The sequence below is a fragment of the Pelophylax lessonae genome (assembly GCF_965119305.1).
Source record: "Pelophylax lessonae genome assembly, chromosome: 1".
In the NCBI taxonomy this organism is placed as follows: domain Eukaryota; kingdom Metazoa; phylum Chordata; class Amphibia; order Anura; family Ranidae; genus Pelophylax; species Pelophylax lessonae.
This window is the reverse complement of record NC_138768.1, coordinates 23,682,707-23,706,165: the sequence shown is the minus strand read 5'-3', so window position 1 is coordinate 23,706,165 and position 23,459 is coordinate 23,682,707. Positions and strand designations below refer to the sequence as shown.

The window sequence follows — 23,459 nt, the reverse complement described above, 5'->3', positions numbered from 1 at the left end:
GGTACAGACATCAGGCGCTGTGCGGGCATGGTACAGACATCAGGGGCTGTGCGGGCATGGTACAGACTTCAGGTGCTGTGCGGGCATGGTACAGATGTCAGGGGCTGTGCGGGCATGGTACAGACGTCAGGGGATGTGCGGGCATGGTACAGACATCAGGGGCTGTGCGGGCATGGTGCAGACATCAGGGGATGTGCGGGCATGGTACAGACATCAGGGGCTGTGCGGGCATGGTACAGACATCAAGCGCTGTGCGGGCATGGTACAGACATCAGGCGCTGTGCGGGCATGGTACAGACATCAGGCGCTGTGCGGGCATGGTACAGACGTCAGGGGCTGTGCGGGCATGGTACAGACGTCAGGGGCTGTGCGGGCATGGTACAGACGTCAGGGGCTGTGCGGGCATGGTACAGATGTTAGGGGCTGTGCGGGCATGGTACAGACGTCAGGGGCTGTGCGGGCATGGTACAGACGTTAGGGGCTGTGCGGGCATGGTACAGATGTCTGGCGCTGTGCGGGCATGGTACAGACGTCTGGCGCTGTGCGGGCATGGTACAGACGTCTGGCGCACCACACTGGGTATCCAGAGCAGAGATCACACACACACACACCCACAATGAAGGCAGAGTTCAGGCTCCTTACCGTTACCAAGAGAAAAAAAACCTAGAAAATGGGACACTCAGCCATAGCATGGATGAAACCGGACTGCTCACTCAGACACTCACTCTCATGACTCTGTGACCTCAGGCTCACCCCTCACCTGCAATCACATGCTTAAGCTAATGGAGCGTGAAGTCTCATCGTCTGTGTGGGAGACTGGGAGGGGGAGGGATCGTCGGCGCCGTGACAGCCAGCTCACCTCAGTAACTTTATGCACCAGCACCGCCGTGACATAGAAAGAGACGGACGGTCACGGACCGTCATTCTGGAGGGCAGAAGGAACCAGAGAAGCAGCCCCAGCCGTGCTTGAGAATCCCGGGCCGCCGCTCACTGCCCGGTGTCCCCGCCCTCTCTACCCTGGCCTGGGCCAGAATGTCAGTCACAGCGCCGCCATCTTCCCCGCGGCCCTCCTCCCGCCGTCTGCGCACGGCCCCCCCCTGCAACTCCAATCCCCGCCCCTTACCACTTACTCATCGAATCCTCTTCATCTTCTTCACTGTCTTCACCTCAGAAACTCCTCCATAACTAACGCAGCAGTTTAACCCCGCCCCCCAACGGCTGTCCGTGGTGCACATGCGCAGTAGCGCAACATCACGGACACAGGGAATCTAGAGTCTGGACGCAGGGACAAACGGCTTTTATTAATATAGATTCACCTGTGGAATATCCTTGTTATTGTTTTTGTTATTGCTTCTGTTATCTCTATTCTTGTCACTTATACTGTGCCTTTTTCTTACTCTTTTGCAATGTGTTGTTTTGCAATTTATACCAATAAAAACATTATAAAAAAAATAAATAAATAAAAGTTATATGTGCATTTATGCTCCTAGAACGCCTGAAGGTACTACTTGGATGTTAGGTCTCTTTTTGTGGCCAGGCTGTGTAAAAGTCTCACATATGTGATATCTCTATACTCAGGAGTAGAGTTGAGCGGACACCTGGATGTCCGTGTTCGGCGGGTTCGGTCGAACTTGAAAAAAAAGTCCGGGTCCGTGTCCCGGACTTTTGCCGAACTTTTCCCGGACACCGAACCCCATTGAAGTCAATGGGGACCCGAAATTTCAGGCACTAAAATGGCTCTAAAACACCAATGGAAAGGGCTAGAGTGCTGCAAATGGCAGTGAAACGTAGTTAAGAACATGGCAAGTGCTCGGCAAACAAATGTGGATAGGGAAATAACTTAAAACAACAAAAAAAAAAAAAATAATAAAACGGAGTATGGAGTAGGAGAGAGGTTGAGGTGGTGGTGGATGTGGCGGTGTCATAGGCGTGCGCACAGGGTGAGCCAGGTGTACCTGGGCACACCCTAATCACCTAGGGCACATAGCATTATCGCTCTGTTTGCCAGTGAGGAGATGGGAAAGATCTCCCTCGGACCTGCTCTGCTCTATTTCACTTTGCCAGCAGGGAGAGTAATGTATCGGGGCCATGTACATGTAGGCAAACACATGCATGTGTATTTAAACTTTGGGGTGCACACCCTAATGCAATAGGCTGCGCACACCTATGGGCGGTGTAGGTGGAAGTGGCGGTGGAGGAGGACCAGGGCAGGATTAAGAGCATCATGGGCTTGGTGCTGAGGATTTTGAAGGGCCTTAAGGGCTGTGCCTTGGCATGCACCCAGAGGAGGAAGGGTGCAGCCATGCATGCCTAATTCAACATGGGATGCTGTCTCTGAAGCCCATAAACACATCCATGCATCCGCAACTGTCCCTCCTTGTCCGGCCTTCGTGCTGTGGGGGGAGGTTCTGAGGGAGCTGCCTGGGGAAGCGAGCATAGTAGCCAGACTTCTGTGTTTACAAGTGACAGAAGAGCGGTAACAGTGAATATGGCCAACCCGGGGCCTATATTAAGGTAGGGGCCTGGAGCTGCAGCTCCAATAGCCCCTATGTTAATCTGGCCCTGAGGAGGACGAGGTAGCCAACACTGCTTTTTTCAGAAATTTTAAATGAGGGTACACCCCAAAAGAGTGAGAAAGAGCAAAAATAGAACAATGGGTGGGTAAGGTCGGTATCCATTGCTATTCTGCACAAGGTACGGAAAAGTCCCGTGGGATTCATGCCTGGTTCATTTTAATGAACGTGAGCTTGTCCACATTGTCTCTGGACAGGCGGCTGCGCTTGTCTGTGATAACGCCCCCAGCCGTGCTAAATACCCGTTCAGATAATACACTGGCTGCAGGGCACGCCAGCACCTCCAAGGCGTAAAGGGCAAGCTCAGGCCATGTGCCCAATTTGGAGACCCAGAAGTTGAAGGGGGCAGACCCGTCATTCACTACATGTAGGCGTGTGCACACATACTGCTCCACCATGTTGGTGAAATGCTGCCTCCTGCTAAGACGTTCCATATGAGCTGCTGGTGCTGCTGTTTGTTGTGGAGTGCTGACAAAGCTTTTCCACATTTCGGCCATGCTAACCCTGCCTTCTGAGGTGCTGGCGGTGCCCTGGTTGCGTTGGCGACCTCTTCCTCCTCCTCCTCTGCCTTGGCCTTGTGCTTCCACTGTGGCCCCGCTGTCAGGTGGAAATGCCAGCAGCATCGCGTCTACCAGCGTGTGCTTGTACTCGCGCATCTTGCGATCGCGCTCCAGTGAGTGAATTAAGGACGGTATGTTGTCCTTGTAATGGGGATCCAGCAGCGTGGCCACCCAGTAATCAGCACAAGTTAGAATGTGGGCAACTCAGCGGTCGTTGTGGAGACACTGCAGCATGTAATCGCTCATGTGTGCCAGGCTGCCCAGAGGCAACGAAAGGCTGTCCTCTGTGGGAGGTGTATCGTCCGTGTCCTCTGTATCCCCCCAGCCATGCACCAGTGATGGCCATGAGCTGGCCTGGGTGCCACCCTGCTGTGAACATGGTTCCATCTCCTCCTCCGTCTCCTCCTCCTCATCCTCCTCATCCTCCAGAACTGTGCCCCTGCTGGACAATTGTGTCCCTGGAGTTTGTGTGTGCAGGAACCCACCCTCAGAGCCCCTTGTGAATAACTGCCCTGAAAGCCTTGGAAATGTTACCTCTTCATCCTCCTCCTCCTCCTCATCCTGTGCCACATCGTCTTCCATCATCGCCCGAATTGTTTTTTCAAGGAGGCATAGAAGTGGGATAGTTAAGCTGACAACGGCATCATCGGCACTGGCCATGTTGGTGGAGTACTCAAAACAGCGCAACAAGGCACACAGGTCTCGCATGGAGGCCCAGTTATTGGTGGTGAAGCTCTGACATATCGGGGTAGTTTTTAAGGAACCTCTGCACCACCAAATTCAGCACATGCGCCAGGCAAGGGATGTGCGTCAAACCGGCCAGGCCCAGAGCTGCTATGAGATGTCGCCCGTTATCGCACACCACCAGGCTGGGCTTGAGGCTCGCTGGCAGCAACCACTCATTTGTCTGCTGTTCCATGCTCCTCCACAACTCCTGCGCGGTGTGTGGTTTTTCCCCCAAACAGGCAAGTTTTAAAACTGCCTGCTGTCGTTTACCCCTGGCCGTGCTGAAGTTGGTGGTGAAGGTGTTACGCTGTCCGGATGAGGAGGCGGTAGAGGATGAGGAAGCGGAGTAGGAGGAGTTAGGAACAGGAGGCAAACTGAAGCGCCCTGCAATCCTCGGTGGTGGAAGGACATGCGCCAAACTGCTATCCGCCTCAGGCCCATCCGCCACTGCATTTACCCAGTGTGCCGTTAGGGAGATATAACGCCCCTGACCGTGCTTACTGGTCCACGTATCGGTAGTTAGGTGGACCTTGCCACAGATGGCGTTGCGCAGTGCACACCTGATTTTTTCCCCCACTTGGTTGTGCAGGGAAGGGATGGCTTGCCTGGAAAAGTAGTGGCGGCTGGGCACGACGTACTGTGGGACAGCCCCCGACATAAGGTTTTTAAAACTGTGCGTCTCCACCAGACGGAATGACAGCATTTCAAAGGCCAAGAATTTTGAAATGCTGGCATTCAGGGCCAGGGATCGCGGGTGGGTGGGGGGGTACTTCCTCTTCCTCTCAAGTGTTTGGGAGATGGAAAGCTGAACGCTTCCACGGGACATTGTGGAGATGGTTGGTGACCCAGGTGGTGGTGTTGCTGACAGATCCTCTGTTTGCGGGGTGGCAGGTGCCGGTATCACTACAGATGTGGATGGAGCGGCCGAGACTGCAGCAGAAGAGGAAGCAGGATGAGCCAGAGACGTTTCTTGGTTTTGAAGGTGTCTACTTCACTGCAGCTCGTGCTTTGCACTTAGATGCCTGATCATGCAGGTTGTGCTCAGGTTGAGAAGGTTTATGCCTCGCTTCAGGCTCTGATTGCACAGGGTGCAAACCACTCGTGTCCTGTCATCAGCACATTTTCTAAAGAACTTCCACGCTAGAGAACTCCTTTGAGCTGGCTTTGGTGCACTCGTTCCCTTGCTGCATTGGGCAGTAGCAGGCGTAGTGTCTAGGGCACGGCCGCTCCGCTTCTGCACCCTGCTCCCTCTTCTGCTGTGCTGGTGGCTCTGTGCGACCACCGCCTCTTCCTCCAAACTACTCAGGTCACCTGCATGACCTTCATTCCATGAGGGGTCGAGGACCTCATCGTCCTCCACATCATCTTCCACCCAGTCTTCACCCCTGCCCTCCTTGTCGGTCTCCACAATTCTGAACGCCGCAGCAGTTGGCACCTGCATTTTGTCATCATCGGAGACGTGCTGCGATGGTCCTTGCATGTACTCATCTTGAGAAATAAGTGGTTGGGCATCGCTGCACTCAATCTCTTCCACTTCTGGGGCAGGGCTAGGTGGATGGCCCTGGGAAACCCTGCTGACAGAGTCATCAAAAAGAAGAGACTGCTGTATGGCTTGGGGCTCAGATTGCTTGCCTGATTTGCAAGGGGGTGAGGTGAAAGATGGTTGGACATCGGCTGCAGGTGCCAACTCTGACCTTTCTGCAGTAGACTGGGTGGGAGACAATGTGTAGGAACTGGAGGCACTGTCAGCAGCAAACCAATCTACTATTGCCTCTCTGTGTTCTGGCCTCATCACTTCTAGAGGCGTATGATGCCCTATCAAATACTGATGCAGGTTCTGTCGCCTACTAACACTTGAGGAAGGTGTTTCACTTGTGCGTGTAGCTGGCACAGATCGACCACGTCCTCTCCTTGCAACAGGAGCTCTACCAGCAGCACCACGACCCAGGCCACGGCCCCTATTTGACGGTCTCCTCATATTTCTGTAATTTATGATCTTGCCCTAGAAAGGTGTTTATTGAATAGCGGAACAAAACAACAACAGTATCGCACGGGTGTATCTCACAGTCAAATATGAAAACTATGCCGCAATTTAATGTTTTTTACCCCAAAAGGTTGTATATTGAATAGCGGAATAGTAAAAAGGATAAAAAACGGTGTATCTCACACGTACAAACAAAGACTAGGCCCCGATTAAAATTTTTTGTACCCTAAAGGGAGGATGAGGAAAAGGAGTAGGAGAAGTTGGGAACAGGAGGCAAACTGAAGCGCCCTGCAATCCTCGGCGGTGGAAGGAGATGCGCCAAACAAATTTAAAAGGTGTATCTCACACGTACCGATACAGACTATGCTGTAATTTAATTTTTTACACTCAAACAGGGTGTATATTGAATAGCGGAATAGGACAAATTTTACAAAACGGTGTATCTCACACGTACAAACACAAACTAGGCCCCGATTACAATTTTTTGTACCCTAAAGGCAGGATGAGGAGTAGGAGGAGTTCGGAACAGGCAGGAGGCAGACTGAAGCACCCTGCAATCCTCGGCAGTATGAGATGCGCCCCAAAAATTGGAAAGGTGTATCTCCCACGTACCGAAACAGTCTATCCCGCAATTTAATTGTTTTTACCCAAAGGTGTATATTGAATAGCGGAATAGAAAATATGATATCAAAAGGTGTATGTATCTCACATGTACCGACACCGACTATCCCGCAATTTAATTGTTTATACCCAAAGGTTTTGATTAAATAGCGGAATAGAAAATATTATCAAAAAAAGGTGTATGTATCTCACATGTACAGAACCAGACTAGGCCCCAATTACTATTTTTTGTACCCCCAAAGGCAGGATGAGGAGTAGGAGGAGTTCGGAACAGGCATCACCCTCAAATCTTCAGAAGTATGAGATGCGCCCCAAAAATTGGAAAGGTGTATCTCACACGTACCAACACAGACTATCCTGCAATTTATTTGTTTATACCCACAGGTTTTTATTGAATAGCGGAATTGAAAATATTATCAAAAAAAGGTGTATGTATCTCACACGTACAGAACCAGACTAGGCCCCAATTACTATTTTTTGTACCCCCAAAGGCAGGATGAGGAGTAGGAGGAGTTCGGAACAGGCAGCACCCTCAAATCCTCAGAAGTATGAGATGCACCCCAAAAATTGGAAAGGTGTATCTCACACGTACCAACACAGACTATCCCGCAATTTAATTGTTTATACCCAAAGGTTTTGATTAAATAGCGGAATAGAAAATATTATCAAAAAAAGGTGTATGTATCTCACATGTACAGAACCAGACTAGGCCCCAATTACTATTTTTTGTACCCCCAAAGGCAGCATGAGGAGTAGGAGGAGTTCGGAACAGGCAGCACCCTCAAATCCTCGGAAGTATGAGATGCACCCCAAAAATTGGAAAGGTGTATCTCACACGTACCAACACAGATTATCCTGCAATTTTATTGTTTATACCCAAAGGTTTTTATTGAATAGCGGAATAGAAAATATTATCAAAAAAAGGTGTATGTATCTCACACGTACAGAACCAGACTAGGCCCCAATTACTATTTTTTGTACCCCCAAAGGCAGGATGAGGAGTAGGAGGAGTTCGGAACAGGCAGCACCCTCAAATCTTCAGAAGTATGAGATGCACCCCAAAAATTGGAAAGGTGTATCTCACACGTACCAACACAGATTATCCCGCAATTTAATTGTTTATACCCAAAGGTTTTTATTGAATAGCGGAATAGAAAATATTATCAAAAAAAGGTGTATGTATCTCACACGTACAGAACCAGACTAGGCCCCAATTACTATTTTTTGTAACCCCCAAAGGCAGGATGAGGAGTAGGAGGAGTTCGGAACAGGCAGCACCCTCAAATCTTCAGAAGTATGAGATGCACCCAAAAATTGGAAAGGTGTATCTCACACGTACCAACACAGACTATCCCGCAATTTAATTCTTTATACCCAAAGGTTTTTATTGAATAGTGGAATAGAAAATATTATCAAAAAAAGTGTATGTATCTCACACGTACAGAACCATACTAGGCCCCAATTACTATTTTTTGTACCCCCAAAGGCAGGATGAGGAGTAGGAGGAGTTCGGAACAGGCAGCACCCTCAAATCCTCGGAAGTATGAGATGCACCCCAAAAATTGGAAAGGTGTATCTCACACGTACCAACACAGACTATCCCGCAATTTAATTGTTTATACCCAAAGGTTTTTATTGAATAGCGGAATAGAAAATATTATCAAAAAAAGGTGTATGTATCTCACACGTACAGAACCAGACTAGGCCCCAATTACTATTTTTTGTACCCCCAAAGGCAGGATGAGGAGTAGGAGGAGTTCTGATCAGGCAGCACCCTCAAATCCTCGGAAGTATGAGATGCACCCCAAAAATTGGAAAGGTGTATCTCACATGTACCAACACAGATTATCCCGCAATTTAATTGTTTATACCCAAAGGTTTTTATTGAATAGTGGAATAGAAAATATTATCAAAAAAAGTGTATGTATCTCACACGTACAGAACCAGACTAGGCCCCAATTACTATTTTTTGTACCCCCAAAGGCAGGATGAGGAGTAGGAGGAGTTCAGAACAGGCAGCACCCTCAAATCCTCGGAAGTATGAGATGCACCCCAAAAATTGGAAAGGTGTATCTCACACGTACCAACACAGACTATCCCGCAATTTAATTGTTTATACCCAAAGGTTTTTATTGAATAGCGTAATAGAAAATATGATATAAAATTGGTGTGATTTATCAATAGCACATGTGAACAGCAGTGTCTTATATCATTCAGCTCTGCTGCAGGCTATGGAGGGGGAAAAAAAAAGTTTTTTTTTAAGTTTGTAATTTTTAACTAGATTAGTACAGACTATGCCACAATTTAATTTTTTTAACCCAAGGGTGTATATTGAATAGTGGAATAGAAAAAAGTGTATAACTTTTGAAATCTCTCAATAATAGCACTTGTGAACACAGCAGTGTATTATCACAGTCAGCACAGCACAGCACTGAAGGAAAAACGCTGCACACAGTGACTGATAGAAAAATACTTTTCTCCCTCCTCCTTAGTGGGCAAAAAAGATTGTGTTCACTGCACCCCCCACACAGCAAAATCGATGTGGACCACTGACACCTGCCTATCTCCAGCCTCTCCCTAAAAGGATTGATAAGATCGGTCACTGCAAACCCCCCCCCCCCCACACAGCAAAATCGATTGTAGAACACTGACCCTAAAAATCAGCAGCCTCGCCCTAAAATGCCCTACAACTCGCCCTGCCTAACACACTCCGACCTGTCCCTCAATTCTATCCGGACACAAATGATTTTTGCCTATCTGTCCCTAATCAGCAGCCAGCACGTATGATGTGCGCTCTGTCCCTGAACTACACAGCAGAATGACGCAGCGGCGCTGGCTCGAACTTATAAAGATTTGGTCACATGCTTCAGATGGCCAATCACAGCTACTAATACATTTGTAGGCATGGCTGGGATGGCTTAAGGCACACCAGTTAAACGCTTGTTGATTGGCTGTTGAAAGCCCGCTATTGAAAAGCGCGCCAATGCATACAAAACCCGGAACTAAAATGACCAAACACAGATTTTTACCCAAATATATAGTAAAGTTTTTGGGTCCGTGTTCGGGTAACAAAAATCCAATTATTTTGTACGAACACGAATAATACAGTCCGTGTTTGCTCAACCCTACTCAGGAGGAGAATCAGAATGTATTTTGGGGTGTCATTTTTGCTATGTACATGCTATGTGTTAGAAATATCCTATAAATTGACAACTTTGTGTAAAAAAAAAAAAATACGTTTTCATTTTTCCCCCCACAATTTCCAAAAACTTGTGGAAAAAATGACATGTTCAGAAGACTCATAATGCCACATAAAATATACGTTGTGGTCTCTGTTTTCCAAAATGGAGTCATTTTGTGGGTGTTTCCATTGTCTTGGTGCTCTAGGGCCTTCAAAAGTGTGATAGGTAGTCAGAAAATGATGTGTGTAATTTATGCTCCTAAGAACACCTGAAAGTGCTAGTTGGATGTTAAATCTCTTTATGTGGCCAGGCTGTGTAAAAGTTTCACACATGTGGTATCACCATACTCAGGAGGAGTAGCAGAATGTATTTTGGGGTGTCATTTTTGCTATGTACATGCTATGTATTAGAAATGTCCTATAAATTGACAACTTTGTGTAAAAAAAAAAAGTAGGTTTTCATTTTCTTTCCACATTTTCCAAAAACCTGTGGAATAAATGACATGTTCAAAAGACTCATAATGCCTCATAGAATATATGTTTGGGGGTTTTCTTTCCAAAATGGGGTTATTTTCTGGGCGTTCCATTGTCCTCGTGCTCCAGGGCCTTCAAAAGTGTGATAGGTAGTCAGAAAGTTATATGTGTATTTATGCTCCTAGAAACCCTGAAGGTGCTACTTGGATGTTGGGCCTCTGTATGCAGCCAGATTGTGTAAAAGTCTCACACATGGGGTATCGCCATAATCAGGAGGAGTAGCAGAATGGGGTTTGGTTTGGGATGTCATTTTTGCTGTGCACATGCTCTGTGTTAGAAATAGCTTATAAATTGACAATTTTGTGGAAGGAAAAAAAAAACATTGTTTTCATTTTCCCAAGAATTGTGGGGAAAAATTACAACTTCAAAAATACTCACCATGCCTCTTACTAAATGCCTTGGACTGTCTACTTTCCAAAAAGGGGTCATTTGGGGGGGGGGTATCTGTATTGTCCTGAATTTCAGGGCCTCAAGAATGGAGATAGGCAGTCAGTACATTAGGTGTGATCAACTTTCAGTAATTGGTACCATAGCTTCCAGACTCTACGTATAACTTTCACACAGACTAAATATTATACACTAATTTGGGTTATTTTTACAGAGATGTGTAGCAGTATACATTTTAGCCCAAATGTATGTATGAAGAAAAAGTACTTTTTTGCAAAATGTTATAATAGAAACTAAAAAAAAAGTATTTTTTTTCAAACTTTTTTCAGTTTTTTTGATTATATCACAAAAAACCCAGTTATGATCAAATACCACCAAAAGAAAGCTCTATTTTTGTGAAAAAATGATACAAATTTTGTTTGGTTACAAGGTAGCATGACTGAGCAGTTGCCATTCAAAGTGTGAGAGTGCTGAAAGCTGAAAATTGGTCTGGGCAGGAAGGGGGTTAAAGTTCCCTGTGTTGAAGTGGTTAAGAAACATTTCTTCTGTGATAAATATTTATTAAAGAAAAGATGCTGTACCTGATATGTGTTAAGTTGCTGATGATTTTATTCTGTTTAATAACATAAAGTTTGTACTTTGTGCTTTTTTTCTCCCACAGACAGTGACGTCTGCCACAAATGTCCTGTTGACAAGTGGCCGGATGAGAGAAAAATTATCTGTATTCCCAAAACATATGACTATCTCTCCTACGAGACAGACATCATAGCTATAGCTTTTTATGTTATCTCTATATTCTGTTCTTTGGAAACTCTCTCAATACTGACATTGTTTATTTTATTCCGGGACACTCCAATTGTGAAAGCCAATAACCGAACTGTGAGCTTCACCCTCCTGACCTCCATCTTGCTGAGCTTCCCCTGTGTCTTCTTGTTCCTCGGACATCCTGTGGACATAACCTGCATGCTGAGACAAATGTCATTTGGGGTCTTCTTCTCCATCGCTGTCTCTTCTGTTCTGGCCAAGACTATCACAGTCTTCATTGCCTTCAAAGCCTCCAAACCCGGCAGCTACTGGAGGAAGTGGGTGGGAGAGAAGACTTCTAATTCTGTTGTTATAACCTGTTCCTCCGTCCAAGTTCTGATCTGCGTTATTTGGCTGTCAGTGTCTCCTCCTTACCAAGAGTATAACATACATTCCTATCCTGGGAAGATCATCATTCACTGTAATGAGGGGTCAGTTATCGGGTTCTACTCTATGTTGGGTTATATGGGGTTTCTGGCAGCTGTGAGTTTTGTTCTGGCTTTCATGGTGAGGACATTACCGGACAGTTTTAATGAGGCCAAGTACATCACCTTCAGCATGCTGGTGTTCTGCAGTGTCTGGATTGCCATGATCCCGGCCTATCTGAGCACCAGAGGGAAATACATGGTGGCTGTGGAGATATTCGCCATACTGACCTCCAGTGCTGGATTGTTAGGCTGCATATTTTTCCCTAAATGTTATATAATTATCATACAACCTCAGAGAAATACAAGAAAAAATATTTTTGATAAGGTCAAATCATAATTACGGTTTAAAAATCATCAATTTCAGTACTTTTTTGGATGTCAATAGATACCACTTAGTTGCTTAACAAGGATCCTGTTGTTTCCTGTCTATTAAAGTACAATGATCCTTTAAAGTGGTCTACTCAATAGGATATACTGTAAGTAGAGATTACATTTTATTATCATTCTAGGTAAAATCATCTTATGTTTATTAACATACCTACAATAAAAAAACATACATGCTTGTACCACATACTAAAAAAAAAATATATAAGTTATTTATTTATTTTTTTTACTGACACTACTTTTCTGATGAATTAAGTCTCATCTACCCTGATGTCTCCGACTGATACTAGAGAGTGGAACATACAGAGGAACCTTAGAGCATATATTCTGGTCCTGCATCACTCAAGTCTCTTTCTGGCAAATGGTCGGCAACTACTAGATAACCTAACTGAGAAGTACATTACTGTAAACCTTCTCACTCCTCTTCTGGGTTGCCCAGTCAATAGTATCTGACTACAGATTAAAAAAATAATAAACAACGCATTCAGGCATTAGCTCAGTATCTAATAGCTCTAAAGTGCAAATAAAATTATTCTTCGTGCATTGATAATTTAATAGGACATGCACTGGCGACAGATTCCCCATTCCCTTTCTCTGCATCCTCAGAAGCACTGGACAGTGAATGAATGGGAAGTCCTCTATGCTGAGCAGCTTCCTGTTCATTCATAATGATGAATACAGTTTACTATGCTTTATAATGAATGAAAACAGTGAGTGATAGGTACCAATGGGAGAACCGGTGCTCATTGGTTACCAAAAGGCCACTGAAGTTCAGGGGAGGTACCAGGGGGCACTGGTGCTTAGTGGGGAGAGAAGGGGTGCTCTGGTGCTTAGTGGGGGGGGCAAGAGGGGCACTGGTGATCAGTGAGGGGGGCAAGGGAGGCACTGTTGCTTAGTGGGGAGAGAACAGGATCACTGGTGCTCAATGGGGGAACGAGGGGGCACTAGTGCTTAATAGGGATGAGCTTTGAGTTTGAGTCGAAGGTAAGTTTGACTCGAACATCGCTCTTTCGATTGTTCATCGAATGGCGAACAAATGTGCTTCTTCGTGGGAAATTCAAGTTTCCCATAATGCACTGCACGCCCCGCGCGTGCAGTGTGTTATGTGATTGGCCAAAGCATGCACCCTGACCTCATGCTTTGGCCAATCGAATTATCTCTGCCATGACTGGACTAAAGGCAGGCTGTCTTTAGCCAATTATAGCTCAGGGGCCAAATACACGCCCCACACTACATAAAGGCTGCTCGCGCAGCCGCAGCGTGTAGTGTCATTGTGTAGGCGATGAGACAGGGACAGGCACGCGTTTGAGGCAGGGAGAGAGTATTTTTTTTTGGAGTTTGTCAAACATTGCAGAAACATTGCTAGCAGTGTAGGGAGGGCTAGAATGTGTGTCAGGCAGGGCGAGATGTCTTTGATTGCATCATATCAGACAGTGCAGCGCCAGTGAGTGATTCATTGCTAGCAGTGTTTTGAGGGCCGGGTACGTGTGTCAGGCAGGGTGAGATATCTATGATTACATCATATCAGGTCATTGAGGGCCTAATTCATTGTACCTCCAACGCTGATTTTGTTCTATTTTACCTCCATTTTTACTATTTTTAGGTGCAAATGCAATTCACTATAACACCATCAGAAACATTATGAGCAGTGTCAAATTCATTAAGATCAAATAACTTCAGAACTGGACTTAAAAACAGTCCAGCTAAAAGGTGGACTAATTTTTTCAAAATCACAAAATATGGCAGGAAAAAAATAAAAAATGTGTGGGAAAGATGTGTTATATGATTTTGAGCTAAACTGCTTTTAAACTGTGTGAAAAAGTTAAGTAGAAAAAAGATATTAATAAAAGTGTAAAATGCAAAAATAGCTCCAGAATCAATTTCTGGCAGATAGCCCATGTGCGCATGCTCCATACCAAAAATTAGGCTGAAAATAACGTTTTTGAAAACGTTAGTGGGTGTTATAGTGAATTTGTGGCAAATAGAGCCGCAAATTTGTGGTAAACCTGCGCTATTCCAGCGCTAATGAGAGAAATGCACATATCTTTTTTTTTTTTTTGCACATATCTATGTATGTCTATATATATGCCCAAAAAATAAATATATGTATATATATATATACGTTTTATTTATTGATTTGCCTATGTGTGTGTATATATATATATATATATATATATATATATATATATATATATATATATATATATATATATATATATATATATGAAAAGCAACACTAATATGGCTTCTCCCCAAAAATGAAACATTGTATATGTGTGAAATTAATATATTTTTGGGTTGGTTAGATATAGAAAGTAACAATAATATATGGGTTTTTGCATATGCATATATATATATATATATATATATATGCAAAAAACAGTATATTATTGTTACTTCCTATATCTAACCAACCCAAAAATATATTCATTTCGCACATATACAATGTTTCATTTTGGGGAGAAGCCCTATTAGTGTTGCTTGTTATATATAACAACAGACAGTTGTAGGTAGTTCAGGGATTCGAACACCCAAATACACTGTTGCAAGACAGCTGTGCTAACCACTTAACTACCTAACGTGTGTGTGTGTGTGTGTGTGTGTGTGTGTGTGTGTGTGTGTGTGTGTGTGTGTGTGTGTGTGTGTGTGTGTGTGTGTGTGTGTGTGTGTGTGTGTGTGTGTGTGTGTGTGTGTGTGTGTGTGTGTGTGTGTGTGTGTGTGTGTGTGTGTGTGTGTGTGTGTGTGTGTGTGTGTGTGTGTGTGTGTGTGTGTGTGTGTGTGTGTGTGTGTGTGTGTGTGTGTGTGTGTGTGTGTGTGTGTGTATATATATATATATATATATATCTATCTATATATCTACAGTATATATATATATATTCTATTTAGACCCAATTCAAGCTTAAATAATTTTTATTTATTAAAAATTTTTGATGGACTAATCGAATCAAACTATATTAATTTTTAAGGTGCCAGTGCATGTATGTTTGGTATAAAGATAACAAAAACAAAAAAAAAATTAAAAAAAAAACCTCAGAGACCACAATTCCCAAATAATTAACCTAGTTTAGTGAAACTGTACAGGTCCCTCTCAAAAAATTAGCATATTGTGATAAAGTTAATTATTTTCTGTAATGTACTGATAAACATTAGACTTTCATATATTTTAGATTCATTACACACAACTGAAGTAGTGCAAGCCTTTTTATTGTTTTAATATTGATGATTTTGGCATACAGCTCATGAAAAAACAAAATTCCTATCTAAAAAAATTAGCATATCATGAAAAGGTTCTCTAAACGAGCTATTAACCTAATCATCTGAATCAACTAATTAACTCTAAACACCTGCAAAAGATTCCTAAGGCTTTTAAAAACTCCCAGCCTGGTTCATTACTCAAAACCGCAATCATGGGTACGACTGCCGACCTGACTGCTGTCCAGAAGGCCATCATTGACACCCTCAAGTAAGAGGGTAAGACACAGAAAGAAATTTCTAAACGAATAGGCTGTTCCCAGAGTGCTGTATCAAGGCACCTCAGTGGGAAGTCTGTGGGAAGGAAAAAGTGTGTCAGAAAACGCTGCACAACGAGAAGAGGTGACCGGACGCTGAGGAAGATTGTGGAGAAGGACCGATTCCAGACCTTGGGGGACCTGCGGAAGCAGTGGACTGAGTCTGAAGTAGAAACATCTAGAGCCACCGTGTACAGGCGTGTGCAGGAAATGGGCTACAGGTGCCGCATTCCCCAGGTCAAGCCACTTTTGAACCAGAAACAGCGGCAGAAGCGCCTGACCTGGGCTACAGAGAAGCAGCACTGGACTGTTGCTCAGTGGTCCAAAGTACTTTTTTCAGCTGAAAGCTAATTTTGCATGTCATTCAGAAATCAAGGTGCCAGAGTCTGGAGGAAGACTGGGGAGAGGGAAATGCCAAAATGCCTGAAGTCCAGTGTCAAGTACCCACAGTCAGTGATGGTCTGGGGTGCCATGTCAGCTGCTGGTGTTGGTCCACTGTGTTTTATCAAGGGCAGGGTCAATGCAGCTAGCTATCAGGAGATTTTGGAGCACTTCATGCTTCCATCTGCTGAAAAGCTTTATGGAGATGATTTCATTTTTCAGCACGACCTGGCACCTGCTCACAGTGCCAAAACCACTGGTAAATGGTTTACTGACCATGGTATTACTGTGCTCAATTGGCCTGCCAACTCTCCTGACCTGAACCACATAGAGAATCTGTGGGATGTTGTAAAGAGAGAGTTGAGAGACGCAAGACCCAACACTCTGGATGAGCTCAAGGCCGGTATCGAAGCATCCTAGGCCTCCATAACACCTCAGCAGTGCCACAGGCTGATTGCCTCCATGCCACGCCGCATTGAAGCAGTCATTTCTGCAAAAGGATTCCCGACCAAGGATTGAGTGCATAACTGAACATAATTATTTGAAGGTTGACTTTTTTTGTATTAAAAACACTTTTTTTTTTATTGGTCGGCTGAAATATGCTAATTTTTTTAGATAGGTTTTTCATGAGCTGTATGCCAAAATCATCAATATTAAAAACAATAAAAGGCTTGCACTACTTCAGTTGTGTGTAACGAATCTAAAATATATGAAAGTCTAATGTTTATCAGTACATTACAGAAAATAATGAACTTTATCACAATATGCTAATTTTTTGAGAGGGACCTGTATAAAATCAACAAATTTTTAAAAATAATCCTGCATGCAGGAAATTATATATAGGTGTTTAAAACATTTATTTCTGTGAAAAATTTGTATTTTAAATATAAATTGATAGGCTAAGAAACTATCAGTGGTATATATTATGAAATAAATGTAACAAAGTGATTATGTTTGTGTAAATTGTGTTTTGCAAAATGTTGCAAATATATATTGAGCTTGAGCTTGATTAAATAAACTGACCAAAATATCCAAGTGGTTAGCACATCTGCCATGCAACAATGTATTTGGGTGTTCAAATACCTAAACTACCTACAACTGTCTGTTGTTATATATGACAAGCAACACTAATATAGCTTCTCCCCAAAAATAATACATTGTATATGTTTGAAATTAATATATTTGTTGGTTGGTTGAGTGGGGAGCCATATTAGTGTTGCTTCCTATATAGAGCCACATTACACTCTGAAAAATAGCAAAGTGTTTGAGCTTGCAAATCTGAGAATTTGCAAATTGATTTAACATATGCAGTGGAACCCCAGAACTCAGAATTCAAACCCCCCCCCCCCCCCAAAAAAAAAAAATAAAAAAAAAATATATATATATATATATAAAAAATACTACATCAAGTAAACACACATAAGAAATGCTTTCAATAATCTCAGCATGAGCACAAAGTGGCTTTTTAATTTAGACTAATGGGCCATACACACTATAAGATTTTCTGAAGACTTTTTCCTTTAGATTTACCAAAACCAGAGGTCAAACCTAAACACTTTCAATTTGTATGCAATCTGGCAGGCCCTTGCACTACATAGAAAAGGTAAATCTGAAGGAAAAAGTCTTCAGAAAATCTTATAATGTGTATGGCCCTTTAGGCTGGCCATACATGATCCAATTTTCTTACAATTTTCTGTCCAATTTTCTTGAAATTTACCTTCAAGTATGTAGTATAAAGGCCTGCCTTTATCATCAGTTCACTAATAAATGAGTGTTTGGCTGGCCAAACATGATCCAAGTTTCTTACAAGTCAACACACATAATAAAATGCTTTCAATAATCTCAGCATGAGCACAAAGCCTAAGGCTGGCCATACATGATCCAATTTTCTTACAATTTCTGTCCAATTTACTTGAAATTTACCTTCAAGTATGTAGTACAACGGCCTGCCTAATTGGATACAAGTGAAAGTGTTGTTTAGCTTTGACCTCACATTATGTGGTTTGTGGTTAATCTATCAGAAAATTGTACAACAAAAATTGAACATGTATGGCCAGCCTAAAGGGCCATACACACTATAAGATTTTCTGAAGACTTTTTCCTTCAGATTTACCTTTTCTATGTAGTACAAGTGCCTGCCAGATTGCCTACAAATTGAAAGTGTTTAGGTTTGACCACATATGATCTGGTTTTGGTAAATCTAAAGGAAAAAAAGTCTTCAGAAAATCTTATAGCGTGTATGGCCCATTAGGCTGGCCATACATGTTCAACTTTTGTTGTACAATTTTCTGGTAGATCTACCACAAACCACATAATGTGGGGTCAAAGCTAAACAACACATTCCCTTGTATCTAATTAGGTAGGCCGTTGTACTACATACTTGAAGGTAAATTTCAAGTAAATTGGACAGAAATTGTATGATTTTGGTTTAGGACCCAACATACCGAATTAATTACTTTGCTGGGCGTTTCCTATACTGGGTGGTTGTAGTTTAACCAAGGTTATATAAAGGGAAGTTTAAGAGCAGCTCATTTGGCCTCTGGCAGCAGGGCCACATGTCTTTGTGTCCAAATTTGCTTTTGGGGGTGGGGGGTTTGCTGGCATGCCTAAGAACCCATATTGCAGTAAGTGTATTTTGTTGGATGAATACTTTTCATGCTCTAAATGTTTGGTATCGTTTTTGCAAAGTGTGTCTTTATGTACTCTATACGTGTTTTTTTTTTTATTTTCATGCCTCTGTGTAGCTGTATGTTCTACTGATTTGATGGTATTTAAATGAAAAGGCAGGCTCATGCAAACAATAAACCTAAAAGTATGTTGGGTATGTTTTATGCTTAATACTAAGGTGTCTACAACTTATTTTGCTTGACTTTTGGATATTGTAAGCTCTATCCATCATATGTTGTATCGTTGCACTGTAATTTGAATAAAAATTACTTGATTTGTTTTTTTTTTTTTTTTTTTTGGGGGGGGGCATTTCAAATTTCACATGCCTGCTTGAGTGATTACTGATGTTTTATACATGTTCAATAAAGCTTATTCATTTGTACACAGCTCCTGTTTTTTTGTTTTCTTTTCTTCATATTTGTCTGGATGTAATTCAGATATCTTTTGTGTCTATTGAATGTAATCCATTTCTTGTATTTTTTGTGTGTGTGCAGCAAGTACAGTATGAACATGGGTAGGGTTTCTCCCTGTACTCCAGCGAATTGTGTATGGGTGTGTATGGGGGGTGGGGTGTGTGTGGGGGGGGTGGGGTGTGTGTGTGGGGGGGAGGAGTGTGTGTGTGTGTGTGGGTGGGGGTGTGTGTGTGGGGGGGAGGAGTTTGTGTGTGTGTGTGTGGGGGGCAGGAGTGTGTGTGTGTGGGGGGGAGCGTGTGTGTGGGGAGGAGTGTGTGTGTGTGTGGGGGGGGAGTGTGTGTGTGGGGGGGAGTGTGTGTGTGGGGGGGAGGAGTGTGTGTGTGTGTGTGGGGGGAGGAGTGTGGGTGTGGGGGGAGGAGTGTGTGGGGGGGCTAAATTGTAAGAAATAATTAAAGTGTGTATGTATATATTAAGCTAAAAATATATATAAATTAAGGAATTATACAAAATTTCCATTCAGCCTCTGTGGATGAATGTAAATAAAACATTTAATAAAAAATCACTAAAAATGATTACTTAATAAAAGATTTCTACAGCGCTCACTCACCTTTTTAGCTGGCCTAGGTCAGTGATGATGAACCTTGGCAACACAGGTGTTTTGTAACATTTCCCATGATGCTCACCTACACTGCAGAGTACATGAGCATTATGGGAAATGTAGGTCAAAAACATCTAGGGGGGGGGGTTAAGGGTTACCATCACTGGCCTAGGTAAAACATTTCCAATACATTTTAATTGTCTGTGTGCGCCATTTTTAAAATAAAGCAAAATCTCATTAAAATAAATTGCAAATGGCAATTTTTTGGCAATGACACATTTTTTTAGGGGTCAAACATGTAGGTCTTATTTTTGGCAATTAAAAAAAAAAACCTTGCAGTGATCAAATACCACCAAAAGAAAGCAATATTTGTGTGAAAATAATGTCATACATTTGTGTTAGGTACAGGGTTGCATGACCGCACAATTGTCATTCAAAATGCAACAGTATAAAAAGCTGAAAATTGGCTTGGGCAGGAAGGGGGTGTAACTGCCCTGTAAGGAAGTGGTTAACTATTGAAACATGGGAATAAATATTCCATGGGTAATCATGCTCAGCTCAATGGTTTAGTGGTTAGTGTTCCTGTCTATAAACACTGCAAGCATGAGTTCAAATCCCAAGTGTGCCGTCCAGTGCTGGGACAAGGTCATCCAGCGCCCAGGGCGAACATGCCAAACTGCGCCCCCCCCCCAGGTTGTGCATGATCAGTCATCTTACCCATGCCTATTAACCACACTTGATAATTACACCCATGTATAGAGTGCAAAGGTCAGGACTGAATAATTTACCCCTATGAGGCATTTCATGTATATGCATGATGCTGTGTAGAGGGGGTCATCTACTCACATGTGCGTGTTACCTGAAGGTGGTCTCTGAATATAGAATAGTCCTGTGGCTGATCAGCTGCTGATTTTATATGATGGATTTAATGAATTTGTATGATTTGCATTTTTACAATACTTTGTGTGTAAATCCCTAATCGCTGTCAATAATAGAAGAACAGTGGTCCATTCATCCCTTCACACAATATAGAACTTTTTTTTACAGCTGGAATCAGTCAACTCTGGAAAGTCTTCATGGTCACATCTCCCTTCTGCCAGGAAGTCTGTCGTCGCTCCCCATCCCCCCTGCAGCTCTCTAACCCGGAGAGAGAGAGAACGAGCCGCGTCTGACCTAACAAATACCCACTGGAAAATCAGTGCTTCCCACCCCCGAGCCTGGAGCCAGCTGCAGACAGACAGACAGTCAGGGATGCGAGCTGGAGGCTGCCAATAATATAGCCTCCCACATACCTGTCAGTGTGATGTCTGTGTATATGCAGTGCTTAGTTCCTACTCGACTACTCTAGGTTTCTTGCAGCTCAAGCAGCTCTCCTCTGCTCCTCTGAGTCCTCCCATCCCGCCTCCAGCCGGCTTCTCTGTGAGTGACGTCACGCGTGCCTGCCGGGCCGGGACTACGAAGCACCTGTCAGGGGGGGAGTATCTCCGCTGACAGGGAGGAAAGGAAATGAAAAGCTAGTCTGTTCTATGCTTGTGCCGGGTGCAGGAGCGCACTCGGCACATTGTTGCAGGTACAGCTGTTAGCGGCTGGTATGTACAGTTACATACAAAGTTGTCCAGCCAGATTTCAGGCACACTTCAATTGCGCCCCCCTCCCTCCAATAAATTGTCCCGCCTGGGGCATCCGACCCTTCCGCCCCCCCCCCCTTGTACCAGCTCTGGTGCCATCACCTCCTTAAATTTTAGACAGCTGTAAATAAATACTGAAACTTGGCAAATGCATAATTGCACCCTGCACATATGCATGTTTGTTTCTTGAATATACATGGCCATTGACATGCAATTTTAGGTGATGTGGCCAAAAAAAATAATGACACACAACTGTGAGCACACAAGGTGTTAACATGGTTGGGCCTTGAACTCATGACCTAGCAGTCTTTGTCTATGAGCATAGACCACTACACCAAAGTGCTGAATACAATCAGATATGCCTGAAATTTTCAGATAAATAAAGAATGAAGATTGCTAATTAGACAGCTGTGTAGTCTGCTATTAGTAAATCTAAAGGTTAAAACACATAAGATACTTAACTATACCTTAAAATTAAAATAAACCATAATAGATGACATTGCTGTATAATAGTGATTCAGAATAGACAAATTTCCTTTTATGAAAAACACAAAGGGATTTTGGTTAACTCCAAACTCAAATTCAGCCTAAGTTAACTTCAACTCCGAATTACCTAATTAGGATGCAATGAGTTTAGGCTGGAGTTATTTCTGGAGAAGTGAGCAGCTCTACTCCAAACTTATACTGAATTAGGCCCTTAGTGTCAGACTGTCCACCGCAATGTTGCAGTCCACTATAAGTCGCTGATCGCCGCCATTACTAGTATAAAATAAAATTCCAGTATATCCCATAGTTTGCAGACGCGATCATTTTTTGTGCAAACCAATCAATATATAGTTATTGGGATTTTTGTAGCAGAATACAAATTGGGATAAATTGATGAAGAAATTTGATTTTTTACATTTTTGATGGGATTTTTTTATAACAAAAAGTATAAACAATGTAAAAGATAATAAAATAAATGTAAAATAATAGATAAGTAGCCCGGTCCCCTGTGCACACATGAGGGTGCAAACACACTGGAAATGCTTATAAAGCGCCCTCTATGGACAATTTGGGGTACCATGGCCCTTCCCCCTTTCACAGATGTGGTCAGTTATAAGGTGACATGTTTGGTGTCTGTTTACTCGATGTGACCCCGTCCCTTTATCATTTCCCCAGAAATTACATATTATATATTGGGTTTAGGGGCAATAAAATTATTTTACCAGCGACCCCACGCCATGTTTTTATATACAAGCTTAGTAAACAATGCGCTCTGTCCTTTTAATGGACAGGTTTGGGTTTTGAGGTGATTCGTTTTTTTAAACATTAAAAAGCCTCTCCAGGAAGAATCATCCCTGTTATTGGAGTGCATTGTCCTGGTGAACAGCACAATTTATTTTCTTTAAATGTAGCTGTATATTTTTACGTACTTTAAGGCCCGTACACACGTACCGATCGTCGTCATACAAACGTCGGCGGACGAAAGATCTGCCGATTGTATGCGTGTTAGTATGGTGCCTCCGACAGCTGTCTGCGCACAATCCGCGGACAAAAGTCTTTCTTGCAAACATGAAAATTTTTGTCTGGGGACACCAGAACGGACGATTGTTCGCCTGTCAGTACAGAATTCGTCCGACACACAGCTACAAATCCCAACATGCATGATCAAACCAAATGAGTTCCCGGAAGAATTTTCTCTAGTAAACTCAACATTTTATTCAGAAAGAACTTTCGGCTCGCAGCAGTCCAAGAAATAGGTGAAATGCGGAGCACATGCTCATCTTGATAAATGTGAGAAGAAGGAAGATGCGGCTCATAATGCCATACTTTTCTAATAAAAAGGCATGTGTTCTGTTATGATGAAGATAATGTTTGTCTATTCTATCTGTTCTATCGAATTTTAGAATTAAATAATTTGAACTCTTCACCATTATTATTTTGTAAACAGCAAAGATCTAACTATTGATATGACCCTTTATTCTTGTATGAATTAATGTCTAAAACATATTTTTCAGGTTATGCACAATATTAAACATGTTAACAAATTCAGATAGGCCATTTTTTATTTTCATTTTCTTTATTTTTTGTATCTCAGC

General features: G+C 43.0%; 1 protein-coding gene across 1 annotated transcript in view; it reads left to right on the top strand.

The window, feature by feature from the left end:
* LOC309564917 (vomeronasal type-2 receptor 26-like) overlaps nucleotides 1-12,135 on the top strand; it is a gene marked incomplete at both ends in the record, with an annotated part of 58,878 nt that extends 46,743 nt beyond the window's left edge. The window contains one exon of the mRNA XM_082269613.1: nucleotides 11,228-12,135. Within this exon, the coding sequence (XP_082125739.1) occupies nucleotides 11,228-12,135 (908 nt within the window). The remainder of the gene's footprint in view (nucleotides 1-11,227) is intronic.
* Nucleotides 12,136-23,459: the final 11,324 nt, after the last annotated feature.